This window comes from Tachysurus fulvidraco, chromosome 9 (assembly GCF_022655615.1).
Source record: "Tachysurus fulvidraco isolate hzauxx_2018 chromosome 9, HZAU_PFXX_2.0, whole genome shotgun sequence".
Classification (NCBI taxonomy): domain Eukaryota; kingdom Metazoa; phylum Chordata; class Actinopteri; order Siluriformes; family Bagridae; genus Tachysurus; species Tachysurus fulvidraco.
The window spans coordinates 722,583-750,082 of record NC_062526.1 but is presented as its reverse complement, the minus strand read 5'-3'; the positions used below and the strand labels follow the sequence as shown (position 1 = coordinate 750,082).

Genomic DNA, 27,500 nt, shown 5'->3' with positions numbered 1-27,500 from the left:
GAGACAGAGAGAAAGAGAGAGACAGAGAGAAAGAGAGAGAGAAAGTTACAGTAATATTGCATTATAAATGAAAGAGAAAGAGGAGAACGTTACATGGAACATCTCCCTCAGTGCTCCGTGTCTTCAGCTAGCAGCGAAACAGGATGTGAACGTGTTAAGTTACACCACAGCACTAATTACACTAAAACGGATTTCTGCTGAGACGAAACACACACATCCTTTAATCCTGTAATTGAAAGCCTCCTCCACTATTCTACCCAACAAACACACGTGTTCTTCACTGCACAATCTCAGCCTGTCATTTATTCTCTGTTGATTGTTTTCGCACGTGTGAATCCGTGTGTGTCTCGTCCGGTTCCTCGGCTCGGCTCTGTAGTTTCTGATTCCTGTCTCTGAGGAGATCTTATGAAACATAAACAAATGATTTCACGCTTTTTTTTTGCTAGAAAACACACTGGATGGAGCTCCTTTTACGTCTACAAACACTGTAACCATAGCAACCGTCTCACTGCTTCTGTTAGCTAGATCTATGAAGGTTCAGATGAATTAAAGATAAACTTCAAGCTGAAGTGATTAGAGATTCGGTGTCGGTTTGTGTGAACGTCACGATCCTTAAAGTTATTTGTGTAGTTGGTGAAGCAACTGGCTGCAGTCCTGTAGTGTTATAATGATGTAGTTTATATCATTTCAGCTGGAAAACATCTGAAAACATCAGCTTTGCTGCAGTCATATGACTCTGTAAGCTCGGAAAACCTCTCGTCCGGACTGGATTTTACTTGACGTGCTTTTTGCTCACAACGATCAGTTTCTCTGCCACAAAGGTGCCATGTTGTAATCTGTTCAACACTAGATGAAAAGTCTGATTCATCTTTTGACCTTGAGCTCAAACACAAACATCTGACCTTACCCTTGGTGTTAGAATCAGATCAGACAACCATTCCTTCTGCCTTCTCCCTGTGAGACGGATGATGTTTATGAGGACAGATGAATAAGACAGATGACGTCCTTTATCCGTCATTTTTCTTTGTTAATCACACAGAAATGATTTGTGTCAACCTTTATGAACATTTATCAAATTCACCACAGACTAGCCACACAATACGCTTTCATTGCTCTGCTCTGAGTGTCTGCGGTTCTCCGAGCCGAAGCTTAGGAGGGCGTCAGATCAAATCAGGACGCTCAGTGTTTCGAGCCCAACGCATCACGACACAGATTCACCTCGGCTAGTTACACGATCGATCTAGGTCTGGGGTCGGCAACCTTAAACACTCAAAGCTATTTGGACCCGTGTCCTACAGAGAAAAAAAAACAAATGAAGATAACGCTGCTTATATCGTTTTTTTTTTACCTTTATAGAAAGTATAGAAAAAACTGTAGTGTGTTGCATTTATGAAATCAATGAACTGCTACCGAGTAAACAAAATTTTATTTCTGCAGGCAAACAAAAATATTTTGAACAGTTTGAACTAAGGGGGGCACGGTGGCTTAGTGGTTGGGGGTTCGGTTCCCGCCTCCGCCTTGTGTGTGTGGAGTTTGCATGTTCTCCCCGTGCCTCAGGGGTTTCCTCCGGTTTCCTCCCCCGGTCCAAAGACATGCATGGTAGGTTGATTTGCATCTCTGGAAAATTGTCCGTAGTGTGTGAGTGTGTGAGTGAATGAGAGTGTGTGTGCCCTGTGATGGGTTGGCCTCGATGCCCGATAACGCCTGAGATAGACACAGGCTTCCCGTGACCTGAGGTAGTATCGGATAAGCGGTAGAAGATGAGTGAGAGTGAGAGAGTGAGTTTGAACTATAAAAATTAAAAATTCATTTTATTCAAATAAAATGTTTGACGTCTAATCGAGTCGTCTTCGTATTCATGACATCAACATTTTAACTTGCCGGCTGCAGCGAACCAAAAATGCATCTGCTTCTGTGACGGATTTCACAAGTTGGCGGTTATGACGGATAATTTGAGCGATAAACAACTTAAACACGGTTTATTTTAATGTTACAAGAGCATCATGATCTTAGGATTTAGAATTACATTTAAAAAAAAAAAAACTAACTAACTAAAATAAAATTAATTTAAATTAAATATTTATTTTTTTAAATCTACAGGGAGTCGCAGCAGAGGGATGAAAGAGCCACTTACGGCTTCGGAGCCGTGGGTTGCCGACCCCTGGTCTAGCGAATGACGGAGGATGCGTCACCCTTATGGGTCGCAAAATTCTTGGCTGGAAACCTTACATGGGAATTAATGGGAATTATTAGTATTAACTGGGAATTAACAAAATTGCAGGTTAGCCTATAGCAGGGAAATAAAAAAAAAAAGATCTCTCGGTTAAAACCACCAGATTTACTGCGATTTCAGCTGAATTTCTCTCCTGCACATTCATCAATCTCATGCACACAACACTTCATCTACTGCAGGGACATTGAGGCCAAACCCCCCTAAAACACATCATCTATTGAATCCTGAACACAAGATAGCGTCAGAAAAGTATTTACAATTTATTTATTAAATAAGGCTCTGACTACCAGAGAAACATTAAGGTTCGTGTTCGAGCCGGAGGATTACATCAAGTCAAGAAAGTAAATATATTTTATATTTATGGTAAATATATTTTATCTGTGGTATTAAAGTTAATTTATTAAACAACAAAACCTGTTTGTACACTATTTATTCAGTCAGTAAATCAGATATGCTAAATGTACGCTAGCACTATTTCATTGACATATCTGAGACTAGCTCAAGCTGTTCTGCTCGTTACCTTCTGTGCTCGATGTTAGACAGGTTTGTGTTATTTTACAGAAGTACAGAACTGCTCAAACGTCTGGACACATTATATTTTGTGTGTATAATATTGTTGTGAAATATTATTACAAGGTTTTTCTGATTTAATGTACATTAAAATAGAAAGTATTTCTGTGACCCGAGCTGAATGTCATTACACCAGTCTTCAGTGTCCCAGGATACTGTACATCATTCTAATACGCTGATTTCTCAGCAGGTTTACACTTGTTTTGCTCCTCAGGATTTTTATAACCTCATTATTTTTTCAGGATTCTTTTCGGATTCAAATGGTTTTTTTTTTGTTTGTTTTTAAATCTGTATTAGATTAAATGCCGGTCAGTTTATATTGATGTTTGTATATGATAGTTTATATAAATTTCACCAAATTTCTTATTAATTAGTCTAGGGCTGGGACGATTTACTAATCTGGCGATTCAATACTATCCCGATACTTTTGTGCCGATTCAATACATATTGCGATTCTGTAGCTATTGTGATTCATTGTTTAAATTGTGATTTTTGTTTGCTTAATATATAATATACTATACTATATAGTATATATATGGAGCAATGGCAAATACTTGATCAACAATAAATAAAAAAGCTCCGGAACAATTTATTTAAAATTGAAATAGATTTATATAAAGATTTATTTATTTATGGGCTGTCAGGGTTACATAGGACTCCTACATAGCTCGCGATGCAACTCGTTGAGCTTTGCTTAAACGTTTTTTTACTTCTGACGCAACCTCGTCATAGATTTTAGGCACGACTGTGTCTGCGAAAAGCTTCCTCGATGGAATAACGTACCTCTGCTCCAAAGTATGGGTCATATTTCGAAAACCTGCATTTTCCACAACGCTATAAGGTCGAATGTCTTTGCAGATAAAAAGAGCAATCGACTCTGTGATGCGTTTTCCTTCTCCGAATCGCATGGTAATTTACTCAATGTCACATCCAGAGTTTGTTGAGACGCTGCAGGTTGTTTGGTGTTCAGCCTGAAATTCGCTATCAAATGAGCTATAAAAAATATGCTATCACTGTATGGCAGAGTTTGCATCCCGTTTTAGTCATGTCCAGCGCAGCTCTTCCTGCCAGTGTGTAAAATCCAAAGTGTTTCCACACTTGTGATTTAAAACGTGAAGGTGCAGAAACAATTCTCAAAGAGGTTTGCTCCCCTGCCTCTACCATGGTTTAGCTTTCTCACGCCAGCTTAAAACGGATACGACATCGTCTAATACTGTACAGACAACAACAAAATACGTTTCGCCCTCTGTTGGAATAAAAGCGATAACGTCTTCCCGCCACCTCTTTGGAAAAGTAAAAAAAATAAATATATATATCGATTCTGAGCCAAACAAATCGATCTCAAAATCGTTTTTAAAAAGAATCGCGATAGTTTGGTGAATCGATTTTTTCTCCCACCCATTTTCTCTGAGTGAAAATTTTCTAGGGGTTTTCTCCATACCATATATTTCCAATAAGTTCCCATGGAAAGTTGCCGTAAAGTTTCCACCCCCTTTTGCAACCCTATTCACAGTATAATCTGTTTGTAACGGTGTTGTGATGAGAAGTTAGTCGTATAGGTCTGATGTTCTGTGTTTCTTAACCTCAATGTAAACACTCAGCAGTTTAGTATTGAGCTCTCTGTTCTGCTGAATGAACCTGAGATCTTTATCTCTGTCTCTCTCTCTCCCCCCTCCCTCTCTCTTTCTCTCTCTCTCTCTCTCTCTCTCTCTCTCTCTCTCACACTCTCTCTCTCGCTCCTCAGAGACTGTCCTCTGATGAATTTCCTGCGTGACAGATCTACAATCAGGAAACGTTCTTTCATACAGCTCTATCAGATAATAAGATCTTGCCTTTATTTACTCTCGGGGCTCTGAGGTGCTCCTGGAAAAAAAAAATGGCTAAACGGAATGTTCTAGCAAACTCTCTCTCCACATTAATCTGTTCTGCACTGCTTTCTTTCTTAAGTACTTTATAGATCTCCAAAGCTGCTTTAACAGCAGTGAGAGAGAGAGAGAGAGAGAGAGAGAGAGAGAGTTTCTCACCTGTTATAGTGTGAGTGTGAAGCTGAAGCTCATCCTGTTAAACAGGAGCTCATCCAGTGACTCCATGAGCTTTAACCACTAAGTCAACGTTTACGTTTCTATAACAGCTATAACCAGTTAGTTGACTACGCACCAGTTTGGGAAGGTGACATCACATAACATCATGTCTGTATGTTAGCAATCTGTAACATCAACAATAGTAAATATGTTCATGTTTATTTTACTCTGCAGCTGAATGATGCTGAGTGACAGCAGGACCTCCAGCTAGATGATGATGATTAAGATGACATGCATTAGCATGTGATGGTAAAATTTGACTGACATGTGTTAATAAGGCAATGTGAAATATGTCCATTAAAGAGTTTAAGTTATATATAAAATAAAGATTACAAAATGGTGGGTGTTTAAGGTCAGGTGTTAGTTCTACACCTCAGTATGGGAGACTGTGTGGAGTTTTCCTTCAATGCCCCACTAAGAAACGTGTTAGATAAGTGTACTAGATTCAAAAGTGTGACAAAAGAACTAAAATAACCCTTACAAATCCCCCAACAGTGAAACCAGTGCAGGATGATTCAGCCTGGCGTGTGTGTGTGTGTGTGTGTGTGTGTGTGTGTGTGTGTGTGTGTGTGTGTGTGTGTGTGTGTGTGAGAGTGTGTGTGTGTGTGAGAGTGTGTGTGTGTGAGTGTGTGTGTGTGAGTGTGTGTGTGAGTGTGTGTGTGTGTGTGAGTGTGTGTGTGTGAGAGTGTGTGTGTGTGTGTGTGTGTGTGTGTGAGTGTGTGTGAGTGTGTGTGTGTGTGTGTTTGTGTGTATTCAGTCTCTCAGATCACTTTATAATCTGCTACAGAGCATCGTAAACTTTTTATCACAGAGGAGGTTTTATCTCATCTCTCAGCACACACATCGTTCTTGTGTCCCTGCGTCACGTACACAAACACGTCTCCTCAGAACAACAATCAAAACTAAACTCTAGAATATATGTTAAAATCTGGAGAGAAAATGAATGACATACATGACCTCTCGACCTCTCTCTCTCTCTCTCTCTCTCTCTCTCTCTCTCTCTCTCTCTCTCTCTCTCTCTATACATGACCTATATCCCATGAAACTTTCTGGAAGTTTGTGTTTAGGCCTTTATTATTAATCAAACCCATGAGTCTAACTGCGGGAGAAATCCTGAAGGTTTGTGTTTATAATGTTTAATTAAAAATAAATAAAATGTTCCAAATCTGCTCCAAATATACTGTATATATACTGCAGTATACTATAAAACACCTCACATCCTGTAACCATGACAACAAATCACAAGGGATGGATTAGGATAGGTGTGTTTTTAACACATTCTGATTTTTGTGCTAAAGCATTAATGTCAGTGTCATAATGACAGCAACTGGTTAAGGCTCTGGGTTGTTGATTGGAGGATCAGGGTTCAAGGCCCAGCACAGCCATGCTGCCACTGCTGGGCCCTTGAGCAAGGCCCTCAAATCTCCCTGCTCCAGGGGCGCTGTATCATAGCTGCCCCTGCACTCTGACCCCAACCTCCTCAGTTGGGGTATGTGAAGAAAAGGATTCCACTGTGCTGTAATGCATATGTGGTGATAATAAAGGCTTCTATGCCCCGTTCTATTCTATTCTATTCGTCTATTAAATGAACACTTCCAGTCCCACAAGAGAAGAGAAGACACAGGGGTAAAAGGGGCAGCATAGAGTGATGAACCGATTACAATACACAAGCTTTGTAGTCTCTCTCTTTATAAAAAAAACACTCAATCACATAGTCTGCTGCACAGAAAAGGTCAAACAACACACACACACACACACACACACACACACACACACACACACACACACACACACACACACATATTCTGCTATCAGATATACACAGTACACACATTATTCAGTAGTATGAGCAGTATTCCTCGGTGATGACTCAGTTATATACTATATATACTATTCTATAGTATTATTACTGCACCTTCAGTACTGTTTACTCTGAACAACACAAAGCTGAACTGAAGTAAATACTCACCAAGCTGTGTTAAATTCCACATGCGCATCGAAGAAGCCCACTACAGGAGCCGTAGCAGCGTTCCAGCCGTGAATCCGAGCTCGGATCAGACCTTCCCTCTTTGAGTTCCTGACGATCTTCACTAATCCCGGATAACGTTTATTCACATACTGATCCAAGTTATACTTCAGCTCCACTGAGAGAGAACACAAAACACAAGGAGTTAAAAATGAATTAACACCATCGTTAATTATGTAACACTATAGTAATATATAAACACCATATCGCCACTGAAACACTACATGGCTAGATAATAACTACAACACTGAATAAACACCACAGAATCGAATGTTACTACAATACTGAACAAACCCCACATCACTGCAGAAACACTGGATCACTAAATAACTACAGTTAGCACTGAATAAACACTACACCAAAAAACTGAACACTACGGTACTGAATGAATGAACACTGTAATCCGGTATAAACTCAACATTATTGAAAATACTGTACAGAACAGAACTGTATATACAGCTGGAATAAACACTACAACAACAGCATGGGTTCTAAATACACAACATAGTTCAGAGTCTAACCCCACAACACAGCCATGTTAGCTTTAGCCAGATTTCTTTAAACATAAATGATAAATAAACAGATAATAAGTACATTAATTGAACACACACACACACACACACACACACACAGAAGGAGGACAGGTGAGTGTTTGTGGTTCCTGCAGGTGAGTGATTGCAGTAAAGTGTATGTACTGAAGTCAGATCAATAACAGTTTATCACGTCTCTCTTTCATTTACAGCATTTAGCAGACGCCATTATATCCAGAGTGACTTACGTTTTATCTCATTTTTATACAACTGAGCATTAAGGGCCTTGCTCAGGGGCCCAGCAGTGACAGCTTGGTGTACATAGGAATCGAACTCACAACCTTCCGACTGGTAGCCCGTCACCTTAACCACGAGGCTACTGTACCACATCTCTCACGTGTGTGTGTAGTAAAGATACAGTGATGTAGTGAGTGACATAACGAGTTACTGTCACCATGATGTTGATCATTTTCCTATAACGGCGGTTCACGAGCTGTTGCTATAAACATACAAAATAACATACTGCATTAAAAGCTGCAGTTACAGGAAACTAACCAACACCTTCTGAACAATCACAATCCAGGAGTCAAAGTACACCTGAAGAACAAGGAAATTTACAGATATATAAGTCTTTTTCAGACATAAACATTTTAGTGTGGAGTAAAATGAGCTCTTCCTGATGCAGTATTGCCTCTGCCTCAAGGTTGCTTTGCTTTTTCTCTGAGAGCTCAAAAATACAAACAAAAAAAAAGTCTTTAGTTTCACCTACTGAGCTGACAAATAGGACACAGTGTGGGTGTTTGGGATGTGGCCTAGTTCTCCACCGTGTAAAAAGAAAATCCAGTCAATGTATCACCTCAACCTGGAACAGATGTAGTGTAGTGTAAAGAAAACCATACTTACACTCTGTCTGAGTGAGAAACTGTACAAAGACAATAAGGAGAATGAGGAAAAAAGAAGATGGGAAGAGGAGGACAAGGAGGAGGAGAAGACAGAGGAGGATTTTAAAAATAGGTTTTGTTCTACATCAGTTGTAATTTGGGTGGGGTGTTATTGTGTGGAGAGGAATATTAAGGGGTGAACTTAGGTGGGGTGGGTTTTGGTGCGGTTGGATGTCAGTACTCTGTGCTCTCAAGAGTCTGCAGGGTTTCCATCCTCACCTCAGCATCAAAGTGAACTGAATAAAGAATTATGAGGCAGAAATAATTTATACAGCCTCAACAATGCGTAACAGGAAAGAAAACAAACATCCATCCATCACCTCATGACTCCAGCAGCTCAGAGAGCTGGAATACAAATGGAGCAGCAATGCTGGCTGAGGATCAGACTGAGCAGTGTGGGAATATTTCAGATGTTCATTGTGATTGATGAGTGACTGCAGGTCATACCTGATGTTTCATTTGAAATGTTGAAATTAATGCCTACAGTATTGTGTATAGTGTGTATAGTGTGTATAGTATAGTGTGTATAGTATAGTGTGTATAGTATAGTGTGTATAGTGTGTATAGTATAGTGTGTATAGTATAGTGTGTATAGTGTGTATAGTATAGTGTGTATACTATAGTGTGTATAGTGTGTATAGTATAGTGTGTATAGTATAGTGTGTATAGTGTGTATAGTATAGTGTGTATAGTATAGTGTGTATAGTATGTATAGTATAGTGTGTATAGTATAGTGTGTATAGTATAGTGTGTACAGTGTGTATAGTATAGTGTGTATAGTATAGTGTGTATAGCGTGTATAGTATAGTGTGTATAGAGTGTATAGTATAGTGTGTATAGTATAGTGTGTATAGTATAGTGTGTATAGTGTGTATAGAATAGTGTGTATAGTATAGTGTGTATAGTATAGTGTGTATAGTGTGTATAGTATAGTATAGTATAGTGTGTATAGTATAGAGTGTATAGTATAGTGTGTATAGTGTGTATAGTATAGTGTGTATAGTGTTTATAGTATAGTGTGTATAGTGTGTACACTCTGACTGGACTATAATCTCTCAGTATAGTGCATATAGTGTCTATAGTATAGTGTGTATAGTATAGTGTGTATACTATAGTGTGTATAGTGTGTATAGTATAGTGTGTATAGTATAGTGTGTATAGTATAGTGTGTATAGTGTGTATAGTATAGTGTGTATAGTGTGTATAGTATACTGTGTATAGTGTGTAGTGTATAGTGTGTATATAGTGTGTATAGTGTGTATAGTATAGTGTGTATAGTGTGTATAGTGTGTATATAGTGTGTATAGTGTGTATAGTATAGTGTGTATAGTGTGTACACTCTGACTGGACTATAATCTCTCAGTATAGTGTGTATAGTGTGTATAGTATAGTGTGTATAGTGTGTATAGTATACTGTGTATAGTGTGTAGTGTATAGTGTGTATATAGTGTGTATAGTGTGTATACTATAGTGTGTATAGTGTGTATAGTATAGTGTGTATAGTATAGTGTGTATAGTGTGTATAGTATAGTGTGTATAGTATAGTGTGTATAGTATGTATAGTATAGTGTGTATAGTATAGTGTGTATAGTATAGTGTGTACAGTGTGTATAGTATAGTGTGTATAGTATAGTGTGTATAGCGTGTATAGTATAGTGTGTATAGAGTGTATAGTATAGTGTGTATAGTATAGTGTGTATAGTATAGTGTGTATAGTGTGTATAGTATAGTGTGTATAGTATAGTGTGTATAGTGTGTATAGTATAGTATAGTATAGTGTGTATAGTATAGAGTGTATAGTATAGTGTGTATAGTGTGTATAGTATAGTGTGTATAGTGTTTATAGTATAGTGTGTATAGTGTGTACACTCTGACTGGACTATAATCTCTCAGTATAGTGCATATAGTGTCTATAGTATAGTGTGTATAGTATAGTGTGTATACTATAGTGTGTATAGTGTGTATAGTATAGTGTGTATAGTGTGTATAGTATAGTGTGTATAGTATAGTGTGTATAGTGTGTATAGTATAGTGTGTATAGTGTGTATAGTATACTGTGTATAGTGTGTAGTGTATAGTGTGTATATAGTGTGTATAGTGTGTATAGTATAGTGTGTATAGTGTGTATAGTGTGTATATAGTGTGTATAGTATAGTGTGTATAGTGTGTACACTCTGACTGGACTATAATCTCTCAGTATAGTGTGTATAGTGTGTATAGTGTGTACTGTATAGTGTGTATAGTGGGTACACTCTGACTGGACTATAATCTCTCAGTATAGTGTGTATAGTGTGTATAGTATAGTGTGTATAGTGTGTACACTCTAACTGGACTATAATCTCTCAGTATAGTGTGTATAGTGTGTATAGTATAGTGTGTATAGTGTGTACACTCTAACTGGACTATAATCTCTCAGTATAGTGTGTATAGTATATATAGTATAGTGTGTATAGTGTGTATAGTGTGTACACTCTGACTGGACTATAATCTCTCAGTATAGTGTGTATAGTGTGTATAGTATAGTGTGTATAGTGTGTATAGTGTGTATAGTGTGTATAGTGTGTATAGTGTGTACACTCTGACTGGACTATAATATCTCAGTATAGTGTGTATATAGTGTGTATAGTGTGTATAGTGTGTACACTCTGACTGGACTATAATATCTCAGTATAGTGTGTAGAGTGTGTATAGTGTGTATAGTATAGTGTGTATAGTGTGTATAGTGTGTATAGTATAGTGTGTATAGTGTGTATAGTGTGTACACTCTGACTGGACTATAATCTCTCAGTATAGTGTGTATAGTGTGTATAGTGTGTATAGTATAGTGTGTATAGTGTGTACACTCTGACTGGACTATAATCTCTCAGTATAGTGTGTATAGTGTGTATAGTGTGTATAGTATAGTGTGTATAGTGTGTATAGTGTGTATAGTATAGTGTGTATAGTGTGTATAGTGTGTACACTCTGACTGGACTATAATCTCTCAGTATAGTGTGTATAGTGTGTATAGTGTGTATAGTATAGTGTGTATAGTGTGTATAGTGTGTACACTCTGACTGGACTATAATCTCTCAGTATAGTGTGTATAGTGTGTATAGTATAGTGTGTATAGTGTGTATAGTGTGTATAGTATAGTGTGTATAGTGTGTATAGTGTGTACACTCTGACTGGACTATAATCTCTCAGTACATGTCCAGCTATGATAACGAGTGAAGAAGCTTGGTGTCAATTCTGATGAAGAAAAGAGTGATCAGAAAAGGAAATGAAGAGTGAAGTGATGTTTTATCTGCTAGATGAAATGAAAGAGTATCTCGGAGTCAGGAGAATGTTAACATTTTGATAAACGAGTGATTTCAGTGTGATGGATGGAGTGAGATGATGTGCTGGACAGAGAGAACAGTTACCGTATGTGTGCATCTGCAGCTGAAATGTGATATACGACGCTTCACAAACAGCCCTGAAGGCAACATATGGCCCTGTAATAACAACTGATGCAACTGCTGAGAGCCTGCGTCCTCAAGGGTGTGTGTGTGTGTGTGTGTGTGTGTGTGTCTGTGTATGTTGTGTGACTGTGATTGTGTTTCTGTGTGTGTGTTTGAACAAAGATTACTTCCTGTAATCTCGTTAGAACTTCCTGCTCTGTTAGAGAGGTTCTTTTCTCCAGCAGTGAAAAGCTTTACAGATAAACTCCAGGCTATAAATCTCTTTATCTGATTCTAACTCTATGATCATCTTTTACAACCGCTCTGCCTCATATCTATTCTGTTTTAAGAACATGTATTATTCTGACAAACTGGATAAGAGCCACTCCACTGTGTGTGTGTGTCTGTGTGTCTTTATGTATGTTTGTGTCTGTGTGTCTGTGTTTCTGTGTGTATGTGTGTGTTTGTGTCTGTGTGTGTATGTGTGTGTGTGTGTGTGTGTGTGTGTGTGTGTGTGTGTGTGAAGATTCACAAATTCCACAAACAGGCATTAATTTGTGTGTTTGTGTGTCTACAGTATGTGTGTGTCTGTATGTATGTGTGTGCCTGTGTGTTTCTGTCTGTGTGTTTCTGTGTGTGTGTCTGTCTGTATGTGTGTGTCTGTGTTTGCGTTTCTGTGTGTTCCTGTCTGTGTGTGTGTCTGTGTGTTTCTGTCTGTGTTTGTGTGTGTGTCTGTCTGTATGTGTGTGTTTCTGTCTGTGTTTGTGTCTGTGTGTTTCTGTCTGTGTGTTTCTGTGTGTGTTTGTGTTTCTGTGTGTTTCTGTCTGTGTGTGTGTTTTTTTGTGTGTGTGTGTGTGTGTGTGTGTGTGTTTGTGTTCGTGTGTGTGTCTGTGTGTTTCTGTCTGTGTGTGTTTATGTGTGTTTCCGTGTCTGTGTGTGTGTTTCTGTGTGTTTCTGTGTGTGTGTGTGTGTGTGTGTGTGTGTGTGTGTGTGTGTGTGTGTGTGTGTGTGTGTGTGTGTGTGTGTTTGTATTCGTGCCTCTCTGTGATTGTTTTGCTTACTGAGGTTATGGATGTTGCAGTTTTACTGTATGTGAGATTATAAAACTTTGGTCAATTACCTGGACTATGATCAGTACAAAAGGTGGGAGAAAACTGCAAAAACGCACACAAACAAACAAACAAGAAAAACAGCTTGCAGGCGTCCTGAGAATTTCTTTAAAATAGAAATCCCTGAGTCATTTCAGAGCTGCTGGAAGGGTCAAATCTCAGCACAAAGAAAATGTTAAGCTAGCAAGACTGAACATGAACAGCGATGTGGAGCTGAAACATCCGTCAGCAGAAAGTAAAATCCCTCAGGAGAGAAGTGTGTGTGGTCATGTGTCCCAGAAATATTACACAAACTCTGTGCAGGAACAGAGCACGAGTCTACACTGACTTTCTATTTGTTTACTCACAAAAGTGTTTGTTAACACGTTGGTTTTAACCACACACTATTTAAGCCGACACGTTATATCTCAGCTACCGGTGAACTCATTACGACTTTAACGACTTGTTCGTTAACAAACATGTTCGGTTTAACAAAGATGCTGAATTTATTCAGGTTATAAACCAGTTTACAATGTGTGTTTGTGCAGCACCTCAGCTTTCAGCACCAAGAAGAAATCCTCCATGAAGTAAAACATAAAACACTGAAACGTCCTGAACGTGTCCACAAATGTCTCTCTGGTCTAAACACTCAAAGTTCCTATGAAATGTGCAACTCAGGGCATCACATGTCCTCTGTACGCTCGATCAGCCAGAAGCACCTCCTACAGTTACACCAGAAGTGTGTTAGTACTAGTGTTGAGTGTGTTTAGTGTGCAGTGTTTAGTGTGTGGTGTGCTAGTGTTGAGTGTGTTTAGTGTGCAGTGTTTAGTGTGGTGTGTTAGTGTTGTAGTATGTATAGTGTGCAGTGTTTAGTGTGTGGTGTGCCAGTGTTGAGTGTGTTTAGTGTGCAGTGTTTAGAGTGTGCTAGTGTTGAGTGTGCTTAGTGTGCAGTGTTTAGTGTGTGGTGTGCTAGTGTTTGTGTTTAGTGTGCAGTGTTGAGTGTGTGGTGTGTTAGTGTATATAGTGTGTGTGGTGTGCAGTGTTGAGTGTGTGGTGTGTTAGTGTATATAGTGTGTATAGTGTGCAGTGTTGAGTGTGTGGTGTGTTAGTATATATAGTGTGTATAGGGTGCAGTGTTTAGTGTGTGGTGTATTAGTGTATATAGTGTGTGTGGTGTGTGTGGTGTGTTAGTGTGTATAGTGTGTGTGGTGTGCAGTGTTGAGTGTGTGGTGTGTAGTGTATATAGTGTGTGTGGTGTGTTAGTGTATATAGTGTGTGTGGTGTGCAGTGTTGAGTGTGTGGTGTGTTAGTGTATATAGTATGTGTGGTGTGCAGTGTTGAGTGTGTGGTGTGTTAGTGTATATAGTATGTGTGGTGTGCAGTGTTGAGTGTGTGGTGTGTTAGTGTATATAGTGTGTGTGGTGTGCAGTGTTGAGTGTGTGGTGTGTTAGTGTATATAGTGTGTGTGGTGTGCAGTGTTGAGTGTGTGGTGTGTTAGTGTATATAGTGTGTGTGGTGTGCAGTGTTGAGTGTGTGGTGTGTGTAAGGGGCGAGTGGGAGGACGCAGCGATCACAAACAATGATTCTCTGCAAAACAAAACATTTGACCTGTTTTTATTTTTTGCCTTTTAATGCATTATTGTGTTGGAGGATTTTTGCCTTACAGGTTTGCTCTCTCTCTTCTGCATGATTTTTGCCTCTGCAGCCACAGTTTAAGGGTAAACCAATGTGGAGGTGTTATTGTGTGTGTGTGTGTGTGTGTGTGTGTGTGTGTGTGTGTGTGTGTGTGTGTGTGTGTGTGTGTGTGTGTTTTCTAATTTCTACTTTCTAATACAGTATTGAGGATGCTGCAGGTCTCTGACTGCGCATCAGCAAAAACAACACTGCATTTATCTGCATTCATTACAGAAGCAGCCAGAGGGGATAACAGATTTATAATGCGCAGTGTCTCTAGTGCAAACTTCAAACTAGTTTATCTAAGAAAATCCAAAGGTTTTATTACAGGCTGGCCAAAAACAGCACATTAAAAAAGAAAACAAGAGAAACAGGCAAGCCAAGGTCAGGACTGACACAAACACACCAGCAACTAAACGAACTAGGCCAAGTAAGGAGCTGAAATCTGCAGGAACTCAACACTAACTCAACACCAGTACGTCCTACACACTCCGGCTGAACCGTCTTCACTGCACAAATATAACACGTAGTCAAACGTATCTGCTGTTTCCTGTTACACCAAATATAACATTAACCTATTTCTAGCCACGAAATGAGTGAAAACTTACAGAAATATGTTTAATAGCATTATATTTTGTTTAAGATCTTATAATAAGGCATCGTCGTATCTCTTTTCCTCGGCATAGCTATAGTTTTCCTTTTCATTTTAATTCTTCTTATTGTTTTTTAATTGTTCTACTATTGCTTGTTTTAGTGTTTAAGTGTGTATTATTATTTTGTTTAATTCTATTTTGCTTTCATTATCTCTTTTCTTAGTATAATTTTTATTTCTGTGTATTTTTACTAGGGTTGCAAAGGGGCTGAAAGCTTCCGGTAAATTTCCGGAAACTTTCCACAGGAACTTAATCTGGGGAATTTTGGGAATATTCAAAATTGGAAACTTTATGGGAATTTATGGAAATTTACAGGAAGTTATGGGAATTATTTGGAAATATAGGGACATGTATATAAACTATAATATACTTAATTAACTCAATTGTAATAAACTTATTTCCCTATGATTGCTGTAAAATAAAAGCGTCCCCCACACTTTGCCCTTCTAAAAAAGTCCCAATCAATATGTAAAATGAAGCATTTTTTCCTCAAGCTTATTAGGTCTCTGCTTCTGTGGTAGTCAAGGCCTGGGAAATGGAGGTGAATCCCCCCTTAAGTGATATATGGAGAATTTTTTTATTTATTTCAGGGGAAGTGAGTGTGAGTGTGTGTGTGTGTGTGTGTGTGTGTGGGGGGGTGTCGTCAAATTATCTGTGCATGTGGTAACACTCCTAATTTACTGCTTATTAAGAGTTAGTAAGGTAGTTATTAAGTTTAGGTATAGGGTACAAATAAGGTCATGCAGAATAAGGCATTAATATGTGCTTAATAAGTACTAATAAATAGACAATATTCTATTAATATTCATGCTAATATTCATGCTAGTTAAATGACCCTAAAATAAAGTGTTACTGTGAATGTTATGGAAGAATACAAGTACATACAGAGGGTTTGGCCTCAATGGCCTTCCAGTAAGCAGTGTGCTGTGTGCAAGTGACCGAGGAACAAATCAACTTAAATTGCATTAAATCTTGTTGTTTTAAACAAAATTATGCTGCAAGATTTTTTTTAACTACATTTAAGTTCCTTGTTATAGGCAACTCTGCATTTTTTTTTAAATTCCCAGTTAATTCCCATGGAAAGATTCCAGCCTTGAAAATTCCTGGAATTTTGCAACCCTAATTTTTACTAAGACTCTTTTATTGTACGACACTTTGGTCAGTCCTATGGCTGTTTTAAACGTGCTATATAAATAAAGTGAACTTGAACTTGATCATCCTTTGCCATGCTGAAGCCCGATGATTCGTGCTTCAACATGATTACAGAATCAACTGAAATCTTTTAAAACGTATCAAGTCTTAAATCCGGCACTGAGGAGATGGAGTATTCCAGACAAGACTCACAGGTAAGGACACGTAGGTGCTACATCGAACATCACAGAATAAACGTTCCCAGGATACACTCCTTAATCAGAATAACGATTACAGGTCTGAGCTGGATTCACTGATAGTGTTTACATTCCTGCTGTCAGTCATGTCACAGACACACCCATTAAATAATTTAGTGGTATTTGTGCTTACAGAGCAGCGTGAGAGAAGAACCAGAGTTACTCAATTTGCCTGTTATATTATTCTGTCTGCTTTCTTGTTTTATCCAAAATAAAACCCCTACAAACAACAAGATGGGATTTAATTTACTCTGTCTGTTTAACAACAGACAGAGTAAATCAGGGAGATGAAGTAAAGGTGATGATGGTAAAGATTTAGAATTAAACCAAGACCCACTGACAGTGATGAAGGTGATGAGGGTGATGAAGGTGATTCTAGGAATCAGTGAGTCATTTGCAAGTATTTGGTGTGTTTAAAGTCAAATAGGATTTTCTATATAATAGAAATAAACTAAACACTCACACCAACACGAATCCTAAATTCTAGGAGGCGGGGCTTCGTGTGCGTCGGGTCATAAATAGGAAGCGAGGTCATGAAGTATACAAAGCATATCCTAAAATTATCTATAGCCATTTTAACATGCTGACTCGGGAGGTGGAGCAGGATTTCACAAGAACTTTGTGGCGATGTCTCACCGCTGTCGCTGTTGTCGTCCACCAGGATGATCTCCTTGAGCAAGTGAGCCGGTGTGTGATTGACCACGCTGTGTACGGAGCGCAGGATCACCGACAGAGCTTCATTCACAAAGATGAACACCACCGAGATCTGTGGCAGGTCGTCAGAATACGCCAGCTGTTTACATCTGCACACACACACACACACACACACACACACACACACACACACACACACACTTATTACATGCGATGTAAACTCAAGGCACATTAATAATCACATACATTAATAAACCTAAAGAACTAAAGAGCAGGACGAAGCAGAGTCACTAACAGAAGCAGTATGCATGAACATATTCGATTACAAAACAAAAACACAACAGAATATAATTATTAATAAAGATTACATTAGCAGTTTAAAAGCTTTTGGTGAGAAAATGAGAAACTCCAGGTAAGAATTGAAGCAATGAGTAAATATAGAAATGTTTATTTAAAAGTGTTTTTAATCAAAAAAAGTCCCGATCCTGATCTCTCTAATTAGAGTTTATTCTCTGTGTGCCCCTGTGTTTTAATCAAGTACAAGTTAAAGCGCTTCCACCTCTAATAGTCCAGATTTTAATTTGTCTGCAGATAATTAAAACAAGCTCAAAAAATAAAAAAGGCTAAAGATGACTTACAGGTCAACACAAGAGCAACACAAAAATCCAACAACTCATGGCAATCTGTGTTCTGGCTAGGGCTGGGCGATAAAACGATATCGCGATAGACACGTGATCGATATCAATAAAAAACGTGTTTGATAAAACGTTCAATATTTTTTATTCTTTTTTTTTTGCAGGAAAAAATGGAAATGTAATTTTTATTACCGTTCTTTTAAGTTCCTCGTCAGAAGAAAACAGAGTTCGTGAAGCAAGTTTGGTTGCGTTAACAAAGGCACCCACTCTCTGGTAACCTAGCAACATAGGGAGTGACACACTAACAGCCAATCATGTAACAGTATCATGTTCGGTTGCACCATACCAAATTGTAAATAAAAGAGGAAAACTCAGCGACTTTTTCATCTTTCTGCAGGTTTTATATTACACACAATGTTACTGTAGTGTCTCGGGTCTGTGTTTTATATTACAGACGTATCTCAGTCTACCTCAGGTCTGTGTTTTATATTACAGACGTATCTCAGTCTACCTCAGGTCTGTGTTTTATATTACAGACGTATCTCAGTCTACCTCAGGTCTGTGTTTTATATTACAGACGTATCTCAGTCTACCTCAGGTCTGTGTTTTATATTACAGACGTATCTCAGTCTACCTCAGGTCTGTGTTTTATATTACAGACGTATCTCAGTCTACCTCAGGTCTGTGTTTTATATTACAGACGTATCTCAGTCTACCTCAGGTTTATTTCTCTTTACTAAACACTGCACATATTTTACACACTTTATTCCCCAGAAGGTGAACAGCTAGTGAACTTCCTCACACTGAACCTGCACTAAATTCTCAGGTTTCTCTGTTTATATTTAACACTTTACACTATTTTATTACACTTTATTAAGCATTTCTTACATTTTCTGTCATTTTGCACCTTAAATGTTAAGAGATAATAGTTAAGTGTTCATTGTGACTTTAGACTCATGTTTACATTAGAATTATTTGAGGTTTCCTGGTTGCCGAAGACATTTTTGTCTTATTAACTGAGGGGATTCTGATCAGAGGAAGGCTAGGTTTCGCCCAGCCCTACTTCTGGCTCAGTTTAAAAACACACGTCTGGCTCACTTACTGGTGTTGAGTTGATTCAGAGGTGAATTGCTTTCTTACTGTAATGGAGTTGATTTAAAGACAAATTGCTTTCTTACTAGAACTGATCTGATTCAGAGTTGCCACTGCCAGTCAAAAGTTTTTGCACTCCTTGAAGTTCTTATGATTGAATTGAATCACTAATATTCTTTGCAGGCTGATAGAGAATATTAATTAAAATAAAATCTGTGTGGAACTTATTAAAAGTGGGCTCCTAGGATCTGATGAAAATCTGAAGGAATTCCTTATTAAAGACAGACGCAGTCAGAGGATAACGCCGTGAAGCCTGTAGATAAAGGAATAGAACGGTCTAGAGATAAAAGGAAAGCCTGTATTCAATGTAAAACAAATGTGGTTGATTTTAGCCTCCTTTGGATTAGATCTAGAATGTTCTAAATGAATAAAGTGATGTCTGACATTCATCGGTTCACAAAATATTTAATAATAAACATAATAAAAGTTCTTAAACCAAACAGACCAGCGTCACATACCAGGGAGCCCTGGTCAGAATATGATGACTAATGAACTATACTAATGATGACTAGTGTGAGTAATTTGTGAGTTATGTGTATTTAACCAGCATGCACACCTTATCTATACATGAAGTACTTTTAGCACAGAGCAGTTCATTATTTTGCCTGACCCTAACCCTAGCCCCAGCCCTAATCCTAACCCCAATCCTAACCCTAAAACCGACCCCAATCCTAACCCTAATCCTAGCCTCAGCAATAATCCTAATCCTAACCCTTAAACCCCAACCTTAATCCAAACCCTAATCCTAACCATAATCCTTACCCCAGGGCTAATCCTAACCCTAATCCTAACCCCAACCCTAATACTAATCCTAACCCCAGCCCTAATCCCAACCCTAATCCTAACCCCAACCCTAATACTAATCCTAACCCCAGCCCTAATCCTAACCCTAAAACCCCAACCCTAATACTAATCCTAACACCAGCCCTAATCCTAACCCCTAAACCCCAACCCTAATCCTAACCCCAACCCTAATACTAATCCTAACCAGAACCCTAATCCTAACCCCGCCCCTAATAATTCCTTTATTTATTCCTTTATCATTAATTATTCCTTTATCATTAATTATGTTTACCTTCTGCTCTGTGTTTATGTTCTGTAAAGCTGCTTTGAGACAATGTCTATTGTAAAAAGCGCTATACAAATAAACTTGAATTGAATTGAAAACTTTAATTAATAATAATCCTAACCCCAATCCTACCCCTAATCCTAACCCTACTCCAAAACCTTAACCCTAACCTTAACCCAAGTCACTCAGGATTTAATACTTATAAATATTTAATCATCAAAATCTCAAAAACAAGCCAGAGCACTTCCTCACTTTCAGGTTTCAGGAGCTGCAGTAATTTTACTAGCTGAATTCTGACTCATGTCCAACTGGAGAATTTAATTGTAACTGTGATAATGAGAGTAAAAATTTTGAATCCTGTAACAAGAAAGTCAGTCAGCAGGAAATGAAAACACACAACAGTTTATATGACTGTGCTCGATCTAATGGTTACCATAGTAACAGCTCGTTCACAGCTACTGCCCACAAACTAAGACTAATAAATATAATCGGAATTTGAAAAACATGTTTAACAAAATAAAACAGAATCGATGTGTGAGGTTTATTGTTAAGAGACGTTTATTTAATGTTTATTAAAGACGTTTCAGTGCTAAGTAACTGTCACAGTTTATGTTCAGGACAGACAAGTTCACAAAGAGAGAGAGAGAGAGAGAGAGAGAGAGAGAGAGAGAAGCTGGTGAAGGCAAGAGGTTCTACAGCATTTAAACATAAACCAATAAACTGTGTGACGTGTCGTTATAAATAAATTAAACACTGTAGCTAACAGTAAAGCACGATATTCAGTGTTGTTCATTTATGTGATCAGTGATGGTTTATATGGAAATGTTCAAAACACCAACAAAGCTGTCAGTCATTCTAGCTTCACATTCAATTGGCTCATCTGAAAAAAGAAATAAATAAAAGAGAAATATAACTCTTTTAGCATATTCTTTAGTGATAATAACTCTGGAAAAAAATACTATTTAATATATAATAAATAAAGAGATTTATAAAAAGGAAGCAGTAAACCTTCGGGAAGTGTAAAGCCTCTGTCTGAAGCTGCAGTGAAACTCTACAGGCTTTGTTCAGGGCTGCTGTTTAACACACACTTGAGGCATCATGATATAAACCGCAATATCGCACTGCATTTCCAAAAGCTCTCACAAAACACACTCGCTGCTACAAACATCCTATTTTTCAGGACTTTGTAGATAATATGATGATATTGCTGTGCAGCCAAGCATATACAAAAGTAATTACATGTGATGCACAGTAAAATAAAGCAGAAGAGAGAGAGAGAGAGAGAGAGAGAGAGAGAGAGAGAGAGAGAGAAAGAGAGAGAGAGAGAATTTATTCATGCTAATTCGTTTCATTATGAGCCGTCATCGCTTGGCTGAAATATTTTGCACAGAACAATGCCAGGAGCTGATTGCATCCAAATTGCAGCGGGTCAACGCTCTCACACATCTTCTGACCTTTTTATTATTATGGTCCAAAGCAGCGTGTTCTTACTGACCGGGAGCAGCGAGAGCAGAAATAATGATATAACTGCTACAGTGGATCATCATCTGCTCATCTTCACTCCTCATACAGCACGATGGCTTAACATTTCCTCCTGATGTACAATATGTCACTGTATTATGGGAGTAAACGCTCAGCTCTGAGACGTTCCTCATTTTCAGGCACACGATTATGCGATTGCTGTTGACGTGACGCTGCTTCGATTCAAATAGTTTATATGCTAAATAATCAATAATGTCCTTTTGATTTTGGACTTTAACACTATTTGTGTAGGCATGCAGTGCATTAGCTGACCCAACACACACACACACAGACACACTCACACACACTGAGCATCAGGATACTGTTGGTGTGAAATAGAAATGGCGCCAGAAGAGCTAAAGTCAGAAAGAATCCATGCTGTGAACCATCTGCCTTGTGTGTGTGTGGCACTTGTGTATCACCCCTCCTGATACTTGTGTAATATATATATAGCTTTGAGGCTAACAAACACCAAACCCACCCTACCACTAGGTGAGCAGCCTCTTAGTTTAACACAGAGGATGTCAGGAGGTCAATTCTGAGGGTCAAGCCATGATCCTGGCCATGTTGTAAAAGACTGTATTTACCAGCTTGCAGAGGTCCTGGCAGACATTTTCAACATCTTACTCTCCTAAACAAAAGTAGCACTATGCTTTAAAACTGCCTCCATCCTCCCTGTACCTAAGACCTTAGCATGATCATGTCTATCGCCCAGTAGCACTATATCAAAGTGCTTTGAGCGGCTGATCATGGAACAAATAAAAAGGAAAATAAAAAGGTCCACAGTGTATCGACCCTCATCAATATGTAGCAGTGCTCTTCCTGGATTTCAGCTCAGCTATTGATACAATCATACTTAAATCACTAAATCTGGAGACTTGGTGAGAGGCTAGCTACCTCAGCATCAACGTAAACAGAGGAAATGATTGTGGGCTTCAGGAGGGTCATTAAGATCCCCCTGCCCCCCTCTGTATTGATGGAACAGCTGTCAAGGTCATCTCTAACTTCAGATACCTTGGGTACAACAATGACCTCACCTGGCATGCTAACACCATCAGCTTAATAAAGAAAGCCTACCAACATCTGTACTTTCTGAGGAGAGGGAGGCCTGGGCACTTCAGCCTTCACATCCTTTTATGTGTGTCCTTACATCATGTGGTACTGTGGTGTGAAAACTGTTCTGCCCCAGACAGGAAGGCTCTGCAGTGTGTTGTTAAGTCTGCACAGAGGATCACTGGCAGCTGTTTTCCAACAATTGAGAACATCTACATTAACAGATGTAGAAACAGGACTGCTACAGTAGTACCATAAAAGCCCCTCTCCACCCTGCCCAAGGTCTATTTATCTCCCCTCAGGAACAAGGCTGTGCAGCATCAAGGACAGAACAACCAGACACAAAAACAGCTTCTATCCAGGAGCGATGTTCACAAACTCTTTTCATGTGCAATAATATCCTCCACTGTGACCTTGCGTGCAATAACACCTTTATAACGTGACATCTTATGTGCCATAACACAGACTTGTGCAAACTATGTGCAATAACTCACTAACTGCCAACCTACAGACACCTCATGTGCACTAACATAGGAATGTACACGTTGTTACCCGCTCACTGTACTGTGCACTTTATAATTGCACTGTCTAGTCTTCCAAGTTATATTTTTACAGTTTTTTTTTAATTTATAGTTCATTTATAGATCTGTCAAAGCAGATCTTCAGGAATGTGGTTCTCTCTCTCTCTCTCTCTCTCTCTCACACACACACACACACACACACACACACACACACACACACACACACACACACACAAACACACACACACAGGGTTAATATAAAGACATGATATTGGCCATGTCACAGAGGGTCACGTTTAAATCGAGGAATAGAAGAAGCACCAGGGGACTGAGAGAGAAACGAGAGACAAGGCGAGCGGCAAAGACAAGGTCATTCTGTAGGGCTCAAGCGGCTCCGGTCCCTCATCACTGACGGGAAAACACAGGAAACGCAGTGTGCAGGAGAAGAAGGATCAAAGATTTTATATAACTATAATAATTTAAAAAAATTGAAAGCACTAAAGAAAGAGTTATCAAAATTTATCACAAGTAGCCAAATGAAAAATAATTTCCAGGAGAAATTAAAACTGGTACAAAATGCATCATATCATGGTGCAATAATAATAATAATAATAATAATAATAATAATAATAATAATAATAATAATAATGAGCTTTATAGATGCAGGAGCTCAAAGTAAAATCAGAGCAATAAATAAAACAGCAAAATGTGCAAACATATAACAAATTATATTTATAATTTTATGATGGTGGATTAAAAAAAAAAAGCTGATATATCAGAGTGAGTGGATTAATCTAAATCTGCACTGCTGCTAGGGAGAATTAATCAACACTTTCTGACCAATCAGAGTCCAGAACTCATCAGTACAATGTGCAACTCAGGAGCTAATGTTTACATGGCTATAAATATTAAAGGTGATGAGTCAGAGTTACACTTTAGAACACTGTATGTTGTTATTATTGTTGTTGTTAATAATAAATATTAAAGGTCATCGTGCCTCACTACACCACACAGCATTATGATGAACTAGGACACTATGATTACAGTGTAATTAACTTGAAGCTGAGGAGGAATTGGAGTGCATCGGTGAGCTTTATGAGGGATGAGTGAGTGTGAGATAAGGGTCCTTGTGTCTCTATGTTACATGAAACACTCACATGTGAGGATTTATCACTCTTCATAAATATTAAAGCTGCTTTAAAGTCATTATGAGAAGATCTGTGCGGGAGTGAAGAAGCATGTGCCATAAAGATCATGTTTTTAATCAATATTTAAAGAGCTTTAAGATCATTTTCAGGTTGTTCAGGACTTTATAAATATATAAACATTAATAAATATTAAAGGTCATTAAGAGTGCCAGCAGGAGAGCAGCACACCTCTTGACACAGTGATTAATATTTATTAATCATTATTACAGGTACAGGGGAAAATGTTCAACGGTCGCACTGGTGTTATAACACCTTTCTTTACATTCTGATTGGTCAGAAGGTGTTGATTAGTTTATAACAGCAGCTCTGACAGCACAATGTGCTTACATTAAGACTCCTGTTCTGATCCATTATCGTTTCTATAGTAACAGCTCATTTTAAGGCAGAGGCTTCACTGTGATACCTGCAGTTTCTGAGCCACTTCTGGGTTTTAGCCTTTACACACCACGCTGACTTCCTGCTATTCCATTTCATACTAAGCTGTTTTTTTTGCTTTATCAGCTGGAGTGTATTGACCCTGTTTTGGATTTGTTTGCTTCACGTACTGCCTTCACTGTGGTTTTGACCCATACCTGCCTTTTCACCTTGCCTTGTTGCGTTTTGTATTGTGAATAGACACAAATATTATCTTTAGGTCAGAGGAAAGAGGTTATATAAAATCATTAAACATGACTAATTCAGCAGCAATTCATGTCAAGTGTGTGTGTGTGTGTGTGTGTGTGTGTGTGTGTGTGTGTGTGTGTGTGATTTGAGTGAGTGGTAAAAGATGTGATACTCATGCAATGATTTGGAATAAAAAGGTGATATCTCGGGTAGCATATGTTTGTGCGCAGAGGCGTAAACAATCGTGTGTTTATCTGGGATACAAGCAGGATGTCTTTCTGCCAGGAAATACATCACACACACACACACACACACACACACACACACACACACACACACACACACACACACAATCATGATCTCCTCTGGGCTCGAATACTGTTTATAATCTGTAGTCTTTTGTTTAGTTCAATTTCAGTACAGATACAAGGAAGCTTTATTACGTATTTCTCTCTATCTATAACTAGATATATGATATATAAACTATATATATATTATGAATAAATATAGTATATTATATATGATATATATATATATATATATATCTAATTATATATATATATATATAATGTATATATCTATATAATATCTATCTATATATATTTATATCTTATATATATCTATATATATATTATTATCTATCTATATCTCTCTCTATCTCTATTCTATCTCTATATCTCTCTTTATATGATATCATCTATGCATATATATATATATATCTATATATATCTTATATATATATATATTATATATCTATTACTATATATATATATATATCTATAAATATACTATCTCTATTTCTATGATCTCTTACTCTATATCTATTCTCTAGGTCTCTCTCTATTTACTGATTATCTATCTGCTTCTCTTCTCTATCTCTACTCTTCTTATCTCTATATATATCTCTATTTCCTATCTCTCTCTCTCCTGATCTCTCTCTCTATCTCATTCTATATATGTTCTCTCTCTCTATTTCTATTCTCTCTCTCTCTTCCTGATTCTCTCTCTCTTCTCTTCTATTTCTTTCTATTCTCTCTCTCTCTCTCTCCTGATCTCTCTCTCTATTTCCTGATGTCTCTCTCTCTCTCTCTCTCTCTCTCTCTCTCTCTCTCCTGATTCTCTCTCTATCTCTCTTTCCTGATATCTCTCTCTCTCTCTCTCTCTCTCTCTCTCTCTTTCCCCCTTTAACAGCACAATTATGCTGTTAAACTGTTACTGTTAACTGTCTTTATAGATTGTGTTGTGTTGAACACTGTTTACTGTTTATTGTGCATTAATTTTCATTTAAAGAAGAGAAACAACACTCACTTTTTAGGTCTGTAGTCAGGAATGTTCCTGTCGAGAGAGATGCGCTCGCTCAGCTGTGCGTTGTAGCCGTACTCTTCATATTTGCCCCCACCTTCGGGACTTTCACCTCCAAGTGTAGCTGCAGCTCCGCCCTGTCCGAGACCTCCAGGACCCTCCAACAGCCCCATCGCCTTCGACACTCCTACACCCCAAAAATAACACACATTACACTCAGGACAGTGCAGCTTCACCTAAACTTCACTCTGTCGTAATCCTGCTCTCTGATTGGTCAGAAGGTGTTGATTAATTCTCTCTAACAACTCTGACTGTAGTACAGGTTAATATTAGCGCACTTGCGTTGATATTTTATCGTTTCCATAGTAACAGCTTATTCACAGAGACATGCATTAGAGAAGTTTTCTGTATTATTAACGTAGAGAAAGCTACTGTACCTTTTGTTTCACCAACATTACACAACATAAAATGTAAATGTAAAGCAAATATAAACAGTAAATTACAAAGTAAACATTTAATGCATGATGTTTCGGTTGAGAAATCTAATCGTTGTTGTGGTGTAAGAGGAATAAAACACTCAGAGCCTGAGGTGGTGTTAAAGGGAAACAGTGAGGTGTCGGGGGGACGAGAGTAACTCACTTCATCACAGGATCTTACTGGAACATGTCATTAACAATCACACACTCAGCTGGAATTAGTGACAATTCTGATTCAATTCAGAACGTTCTGATTGTAATTATCGTTCTAACAACGATGATTCTTCATTCTGCTAATTACATCTCTCACTAAATGTGTATCAGGGTAAATAAGCTCCACCCACAGTGCCTCATTTCCTGCTCTTACACACCTGCTAATTAACTGATGAGCAGGAACACCAGCCAGAACTTTAGTGAAGAACCTCAGAAACTCTGCAGAGTTCAACTGCCTCCACATGGACATAGGAACAGAGGAATGTAAGAACAGAAGAAGGCTGTTACTTCAGCGCTGTGTTTATATCTGCATGATGAATTCAGTGGGATTTCAGCCCTCCAGCTCCACAGTCACACCACTGCAGCGTTTCTGTCTCTTCTGTAATTAGGATTTGATTAAAGGAAAATGAGTTTCAGCCACCAGGCAGGACCGCATCACACAAATGTGAGAGTTTCATGAGCATCGGCTTTAGTTACGGCACGGATC

General features: G+C 38.3%; 1 protein-coding gene across 3 annotated transcripts in view; it reads right to left on the bottom strand.

The window, feature by feature from the left end:
* galnt9 (polypeptide N-acetylgalactosaminyltransferase 9) overlaps positions 1–27,500 on the bottom strand; it is a 59,617-nt gene that overhangs the window by 21,951 nt on the left and 10,166 nt on the right. For 2 of the 3 annotated variants that reach the window (XM_047819067.1, XM_027169407.2), the window contains 3 exons: positions 26,331–26,511; positions 17,243–17,409; positions 6,854–7,028 (listed from right to left, as the gene is read on the bottom strand). In XM_047819067.1, the coding sequence (XP_047675023.1) occupies positions 6,854–7,028; positions 17,243–17,409; positions 26,331–26,511 (523 nt within the window). Of the gene's footprint in view, positions 1–6,853; positions 7,029–17,242; positions 17,410–26,330; positions 26,512–27,171; positions 27,434–27,500 lie in introns of those variants that run through there. The other variant, XM_027169423.2, reaches the window with a different exon arrangement.